This window comes from Dacryopinax primogenitus (assembly GCF_000292625.1).
Source record: "Dacryopinax primogenitus strain DJM-731 SS1 chromosome Unknown DACRYscaffold_5, whole genome shotgun sequence".
Taxonomy (NCBI): domain Eukaryota; kingdom Fungi; phylum Basidiomycota; class Dacrymycetes; order Dacrymycetales; family Dacrymycetaceae; genus Dacryopinax; species Dacryopinax primogenitus.
Genome location: NW_024467202.1, coordinates 751,538 through 759,882, shown reverse-complemented (window position 1 = coordinate 759,882; position 8,345 = coordinate 751,538). Strand labels below are relative to the sequence as shown.

The 8,345-nt window shown below is 41.8% G+C and overlaps 1 protein-coding gene across 1 annotated transcript; it reads right to left on the bottom strand.

Moving 5' to 3' along the window:
- Positions 1–6,440: 6,440 nt before the first annotated feature.
- On the bottom strand, positions 6,441–7,589 carry DACRYDRAFT_14739 (uncharacterized protein; the record flags this gene model as incomplete). Its single annotated transcript, XM_040771052.1, has 3 exons — positions 6,441–6,601; positions 6,652–7,396; positions 7,455–7,589. 3 exons carry the CDS (start codon positions 7,587–7,589, stop codon positions 6,441–6,443), a joined length of 1,041 nt encoding a protein of 346 aa, XP_040630590.1.
- Between the last annotated feature and the right edge of the window lie 756 nt (positions 7,590–8,345).

The following is an 8,345-nucleotide window of genomic DNA, read 5'->3' as shown; positions in this document are numbered from 1 at the left end:
CTTGGCATGTGCTGGAACCTGCTGGAAGGATTGGATGGTCAGGTGACCTGCTGTGCATGGCTGTGCATGACCTCATATGACCTGATCACCTGACTAGGCTGAGTAAGCAAGATGTTCTAGCAGGTTCCACCACAGAGGTATAAATATAAGGCCTACTCTGCCTTGGGACTGTCTCTTCAGACTTGGTCTCTTAGGATCATCCACAGGTACCTATACTGTAAATAGGTCTCAGTCATCAGGTCTACTCCACTTCCTTGTTGCCTGCTTAGACTCTTGGCACTCTTAGGTGAGCAGACTTAGTCAGCCTGTGTTGCCCTAACACATACACAATTGCCTCTCATTGCAGAATGGGATACCAGTTGTCCATCTCTAAGGTTGCTGGAATGCATGTTGTGTGGATAGCATGGGATGAGAAGTTCTGAGTTGGGGATCTCTTTAAATTGGACCATTTTCATTTCTTGTTTGAAAAATTCTCCTGAGCAAGAACAGCATACTTTGGTGCATATAGCTTCATTTGACATTGAAAGTATAAAGTCTTTTTTGCATTCATATATTGTTTCGGTATCAGTTGTGGTCAAGAAATGTTTGAGGATGGGTTCTGGGTTTGAGGGCAGGTCAATGATATCCATGGAGGAATTCTCAAAGAAGCACTTCTTTTCAGATTGTGCACTGGATTGATCTGATATTCATTTTTGTATTACTGATATTTCTGCTGCCCTTTCTTGCAAAACATTGTGGATTTCTCTTGGTGTGTTTGAGAGTTCTTCAAGCATGATGTTCTTGCTTCTTTGAGCTGCTCAGCTGAATCTGATGTTTGGGATGGCAGATAATATCTCTCTCATTGACATCCTGTGGATGACATTCTCCATCTGGTATGTCTCTTTCTCTGGGTCTGTCATTTCCACCCTGGAATAGGTTATAAGCTATATTGAATATATGCCTGCAGTACTTACAGTCTTTCTTGCTGACCTTGGTAGTTGTCTTGTTTCTATCTGGCGCCTCTTTCTTACATTTAATTCAGCCCCTTCTACACCAGATTACTCTTGGAAGAGGCAGTGAACTGCAATCCAACATTGGGATTCTTGTCAGTTTTGGGTTGTTACTGATCCTTTCATGAAGCATTGATAATTGTCAAAGCAGCATGGTGATTTGCAGATCTTTTCATCAATACCACCTTGTATTCCTTGATGCTGGTAAGACCATGTCACATGGTGCTCTTTGCATTTATTTGTTGTTACTCTCAATCCTGTTGATGGTGGGCATATTATTTAAAATTTGATTCCTTATCTACTGTCTCTGCTCTATCTCCTCAGTGGTCAATCTTTCTATGTTCCCCTTTTTTTGTATTGTCCCTTCAAGATGATATTCAGTATACTCCAATGATATCATTCCTCTTGTTTGCATTGGGGGTACTTTCTCTGAAGGAAAATGGCATGATGATAGATTCCATGGTATAATTATCTTCCTCTCTATTCAGTTTTCATGTCTGCAGCTTGGTGGAAATTGCATTGAATTCCTTCCTACAACAATTTTCCCTGCTAACACATGTGTGTGTTTCCACTTTATATATTATGCCAAACAATTGGATTCCTATCTCCATTATCGACTCATTCACATACTTATCCAGGTAGTATAAATATACTCATGGTCATATGCTCCTTGGGGGTATGGGTATGGTAACTGGTTTGTTACGTGAGGATCAGATACCTTAATCCTCATCTTCATTCACTGCCATCATCTAACCTCATGGCAGATATCGAAGAAACATTTATTTTGGCTGAAGGACACATTATTTGGTACTTGATTATGTACATGATGACGTAGTATTTGGCCAAATATCTTTTGTGTATGAGGAATGTTCATTCAAGTGGATATCTTCTTTCCAAATAGAACATTGATACTGGTTCTCTCAAAGTATCTTAGCCTGACAGACACTACTTGTTGCTTCTGTCTCTCTCTTTTTTATTTCTCACTCTCTCTCATCCATTTAGTGTCCTTTTTCCTATTTATACCCTGACTGTTAGTGATGGTCCTCAGCATCCAACCTGCCTGAGCCCCTGTATTGGTCAATATCCTTTCCATCCTCTTCTTCACTCAAATCCTCCACAGTCTATGGCTGGTGGTGGCAGAAAACCTTGCTCCAGCCCTCCCATCTCCGAGGAGATGACTTTGACACCTGTATCCCAAAAGCCTGATGTAATTCACGCTACTATCAATTTGCATGTCCCTGCTAGGGATCACTTGTCGACCAAAGTCAGTACCAAAAGTGATGATGGTGAGCTTCAAGTTCTTCCTCCTTTGCCCAATATGTTGTCCTCGATGTCTGTCTCACCCAGCTGTGAGGCTGCACCTGAAGTCACTTCCTCTGAGGCTATCTATTCTAGAACTCCTCCCTGTGGATGTTCCATTATTGACTCCCTTTGAGATTGGCTAGACACCAGTTACAGTCTTGCCAAGGAAGAAGATCTTTCTGTCCTTGAGTGGGGGAATGTTGAGGGCTGTGGTACTTGTCTGTGTGATGCTGATGGTATGGCTCATCTTACTGTGATCAGCATGATTTCCATGTCTTGGTTTGCTTTGATACCTGATGGCAGTTGGGAGCCCAGAAACTCCAAGTCACCTTCTCTTCAAAAACACAAAGCTTTTGCATACCTTGTCAGTCTGGTTGAGGAGCCTTTCAGTACCAATTGGGACATAGCAATGAAGAACTTTGAAGTGCTGGAGCACAAGGCTTGCAAGCAGAATTATGAATTGCTTTTGGCTCATAAGCAAGCTGGCTTATGCTTTTCATGGCTGTTGTTCGAGGTATGTATGCCTCTGTTGATGTTTGTTGCTTGATTTCATTTGTGTGTTTGTGCAGAAGGTACCCACCAATACTGATGTGTCTTTTACTGCTGGAAAATCTGTTTGTCCTCTTGGTGAATATTATTCATGCTGTTTCTGTCTTGTTGACTGATTTGTCCTCAGATGCTGTTGATGTTGAGGCTTGCTGGCATGGCTGGATTGTTCATCCACTGGCAGATTGGCATTTTCACAACATGAAGGACACTCACTGTCCCATTCTGCTTCCTGCTTGGAGCAAGACTGGCAAACTCATTCCTCCTACCCAATGGTCTGATTTGCTAAAGGGAGCTATTGTGAAAGGAAAGTTTATAGCATGGGTTTATCATTTCCAGGACAAACAGCAGACCATGGTGGCACTTGAACCAGTCAATCTCATTATTATTTTGGATCCTGTTGTCAGAAGTTCTTCTCCCATCAAGAATCGAGATCTCACTAAAGGCCTGGTCATCTTGCCTTGGAGGAAGTAGTTCTTTGGTGTCTGTTACCACTGATACTGGTATGTACAGGTCTGGTTCAACCCATTCCTGGGTGTGTAAAGGTCTCTTGATTGGTTTCTTGAAATCAATATCTTTTGCATGCTGTCTTTACTCAGTCCCACTGGTGTTACATATTTTGTTTATATGGTCAACCATCTTAGTTTGCTCTTCCTGTCTGATCATATGTCCTAAGTATTTGGATCAGAACCTCCTTCTGCTCTATTCCATCTCTGTCACACTTCCTAATCTGTCTTCATATGTTTCCATCTGGTTTTAGTCATCCATCCTCAGGTGTTCCCTGTCTATCTTAGAGATCCACACCCCCATTTGCAATGCATGGTTCAACTGCTTTACTGCTCTGTCATGAAGTGCATCCACATTCAGAACCTGGTTACTTCAGTAGTCCAGAAATGATTCCCAAACTTTTTGTGTTAATGCAGGTATTTGTTCACACAAATTATGGTCTGTTGTATGTATCAGCCATGTGATACATTGTCCAGTGTAAATGATTACCTGCAGCCCTTGGTGTGATCTGCTTGTCAGGTTCCATCCTTTTGATTAGAGGTATATAGGGAATGGGTTTCTTCTTGTTTGTGTGATTTACATAGTGGACTTGAAGTGGAAAGGCATCTTCCATTTCTTGGATGCCAAACTGCTTCATTTCCACTAGCAGTTTTAGCCTGACTTCAAACATCTAGTTGTTCCATATGTAAGAATGATGTGTGGTGTATCTGATACTCACTGCTTGCACTGCCACAATAATCTCCTTCTTCCCTGTTTTGTCTCCTGTGATCTTGTAATCAAACCTGTGGCTGGCCTCTTTTACCCAATTCTCCCCCATCGCCTTTTTGAATTCATCGGATGGAGACATCAAAATCGTATATGGCTTGGGCAGCATATCAATGAGTGAACCTGTTATATGTGTGTGAGATGAATCTTGGCTTTACCCTTTTGATGTAGCCCACTTTATACAAATCCTTCCAGAATATGAGTACCAGTTGAGGAACAATGGTGAATGATTATCATGAGTGTAATGAGTAGGGAGGGGGCTGACTAATTTGCAAGGTGAAGTAAGGGAATTCCATTGGATTCAAGGTCTGCTTCCAAGAGGTGTTGTGGTGTGTCTCCTATCTTCCACCTTGTTAGAATGTACTCAGACAACTGGAGACTGCTCAGCATGTATTGTCTCAAGTCAGAATTCATGGAGCTTAGACATACATGTGCCCAAAGTAAGGTGGATTGGAGTTGATGAGAATTAGAAGAGGTTTTACTGCTCCGGGTGCATATCTGCTTCCAGGATGAAGTTTGGTATATGCTTATGGTTTGATCAGGAACTGGCTAAATTTGCTCTTCATCTTATGCCAGATCTTTATCCACTCATTAACAAGGGTATAATTGACTTAGTCCAGGTGGATGAAGATGACACTTGGGCAGAGGACATTGCTGCTGAGTATGAATCCTGGCACCAATCAGATGGCAATGAACCTTCTCCCCCTCCTACTTGTATTCAACAGTCTACCCTCCTTTCTGGCCACCTTGTTTTGACCATTCCTAAAGAAGCATTGCCCAGAGAGTCCTCTGTTATTGTTGATTGTGAGACTGAGTCTATCAGGGGTAATCCCTCTGATCCGGGAGCATGTTGTCAATCAATCCTGAGTAGTGTTTCACCAGACATTGGTCCATTGGGGAGTCAATCATCAAGTATTGGTCATCCAATGGTTGCAAGAAATGTGGGTGTATGTTTGCACTAATATCAACTTCTCATCATTTGTTGTAGAAAGATGTTGGTATTGAGCATGACCCAGATACATTGGACCATAGAGTGGATGAAGTGGGCCCAAAAAAATCTCATCTACACATTTGGCTCTTCATCTATCCATCAAAACTTTACTGATTATGATTAGTCTCCCAACACTTCTTCTGTTGCCATCCCGGTGCATGGCTTCTGATCAGCAATTGAATGTGAACCAACTTCTCTCATCTCAAGTTCTCATTTCACCTGCCAAAAACTTTGCATACAACAATCATCTACAAATCAGGGAATCCATCCAAAATGAAGGCATCAGATATGCATTGGTTAAACATGCTGATATATTGGTTGACAAATTACATGCTAACAGATCAGTTGATAACATGGATGCCATGCATGGCAATGCTAAGGACCAACACCATATTGAGACAAAACTGATAATCCTTGTTCACAGATCATTCTCCTCCTCATCAGATCATCTCTCCCTTCTTCCACTCTCCTCATAATTGTGAAAGCGGATTACTTTCCTCAGACAACAGTGGCAATGACACTTTGAATAAGTCAGTGAGTATCTACAATTTTCAAGTTGGTGCATTCACTAATCAAGTTTATTATGCATTCTGTCAGGGTGAAGATCACAATGTTGATGGAGATGTTATGGATGACAATGAACATCCCTCACACAAGATTGAATTTGACCATACCAGTGATGAAGCTTGTAGACAATGTCTCCTCTGGTCCTGGGGTATTTCCGTTTTTGCTCATGGCAACTTTCATGAGCATTTCAAGCTCACAACTATTGTGGGTGCTTTCCCAGACTTGTCAGATGACACTGTGGAGTACATGAATGAGTGACTGAGGTTGATCCATGGATGGCAAGATTGTCCAAATAATGAAGCATGTGAGTTGGCTCATTTCTGGCAAATATAGTTCTCAGTAGTGTAAACAGTTCACATCATCTACAAAGGCATGATTCAGCCACTGTATAAGAAGATATGGTACATTATCAGAAATCCGGTTGTTCAAGGAGATTTAGTTGCTTGGTGGAGTTTTGATTGTGTGAGATCAATCTCCTTGCCACTGCTGCTTATGCTATAGCTGTGTTGGAGTAGTTTCCATGGATGATTGTGTGATGTGTATGATCATGATAGATGTCAGATGCTCAAGTCCTTCTTCTGTTGATATATCATGATCAATTACTGCACAGATTAATTCATGGCATATCATATGTAGTAATATTACTGGTATCCAGTACATGTATTTGTCTGGTAACATGCATGACTAGTTACTACTGAAATAACGGAAACTGCATACATGAATAATGCATAAAATGCAGACACTCTCATATGTTGTCATCCACATTCTCCTTCCTATTTCGCTTTGTCCTGCAGCTTTCTGCCATGGATAACAGCCAGGTCCTCCAAATTGTCAAATAGGGTTCCGAATTTGATCTCTGGATGTTTCCCCTTCAAGAGTATCATTCCATCTTCCATTTTCCATATGATGGAGAGAGGATCATTCTTGTTGTACCCTGCTAATTGTCATCAGAATCTGAATACAAAACATATTTCCCTTCTGTACCAGTTCTGATGCCAGTTGAAGATGAACCCATTTTACCCTCTTTACTTGTCTGGGATCGAGTGTGTGGTGCACTGTAACAAATTTTGGTCTCCTCAGGACTCTTTGTTGTCATCCAGATAAAGTTGTCCTTTGATTCCTCATTCTTGTTCTCCATGCCAGACTTGTTAGTGTTGGAATGCATGCGTTTTGTGCTCCTATTTGTGCCAGCAGATGAGAGTCTACTGTGGGTCAAAGCAGGTTTCTTATCCTCTTCAGTTTTGGTGAGATAATCTCTGATGTTTGATGACCTTGTCCTGATGATCCTCTTGCTGGTTTGGGTGTTGTTTGCAGCATTGGTTTTATTGCCTCTTTCGATTTGAACCTTGATGTTCTTGGTTGTATTGAGTTTGTTGCTGTCTATGTCTGCAGTTGGTTCCTTCTTCCCCGATTTGACTGGGGATTCACATTTGATTTGCCCAAGCATGATAAGGATGCTGCCAGCAGATTTGCTTCTTGATTTGATAGTACCAATCTTCCCTTTAGGTGTGCAATGGTTTTTCTCATTGTTGATTTGTGCCTTTATCACCTCCAAAGCTGCTTCTCTTGCCTGCAGCTCTTTCTTCATCAGCTTGTCAAACATAGCAATCATTTCCCTTGTTGTCTTGCCCATTTTTTTGTTCTTCCATGTATGTGGTTCATAGCAATGTATCCACAAATTTGCCTTGGAATCCATGTCTTTGCCCCCTGCCATGATGACAGCCTCTGCCTGTTTGTAATCTGAAAGTGTCAGAATGTAATAAATAAATAGGATAGAACTTTCTTACCTTTGGTGAAACCACACTGCCTGTTTGAAGGACTGGACCTGCACATAGTGCAGGTGAACCTATCTTGGTGTGTTGTCTTGATTGGACCTCCACACTGGGTATGATTCTTTTGACCAACTCCAGTGGCTTTGTCATGTGTGTATTGCAAATTGCAATGAGGGCACTAAGCATATTCTCAATATTGGGAGTCTTCTTGAACTTCATTGAACTGGTCCATCTTGCCACCAAGCATCATGTAGATTGCATACTGAGAGCTGGCCTTTTCTGTTGACTCCTGTCCCAGAACTTCTTTCAAGGTATTGGGAACATCTTTCCATTTTTCTGGATGTTTGTCGAGTATTTGACAACATGTTGCTATATACAAATCAGATGAATGTTTGTCCAATGTCTATCAATATAAATATGACTTACTCAGATGAAGGGGGTCATGTTATTTGTGAGATCTTTCCATTTCTCATTTTGCTTCTTTGTGAGACCATGTTAGGGCAACACAGGCTGACTAAGTCTGCTCACCTAAGAGTGCCAAGAGTCTAAGCAGGCAACAAGGAAGTGGAGTAGACCTGATGACTAAGACCTATCTACAGTATAGGTACCTGTGGATGATCCTAAGAGACCAAGTCTGAAGAGACAGTCCCAGGCAGAGTAGGCCTTATATTTATACCTCTGTGGTGGAACCTGCTAGAACATCTTGCTTACTCAGCCTAGTCAGGTGATCAGGTCATATGACCAAGGATGAGGTCATATGAGGTCATGCACAGCCATGCACAGCAGGTCACCTGACCATCCAATCCTTCCAGCAGGTTCCAGCACATGCCAAGGTATACCAGCTACTTCCATGTCATAAAGGCTTAGTCATGTCTCTTGACCAAGCAATGAGCTGGTGCCCTGACA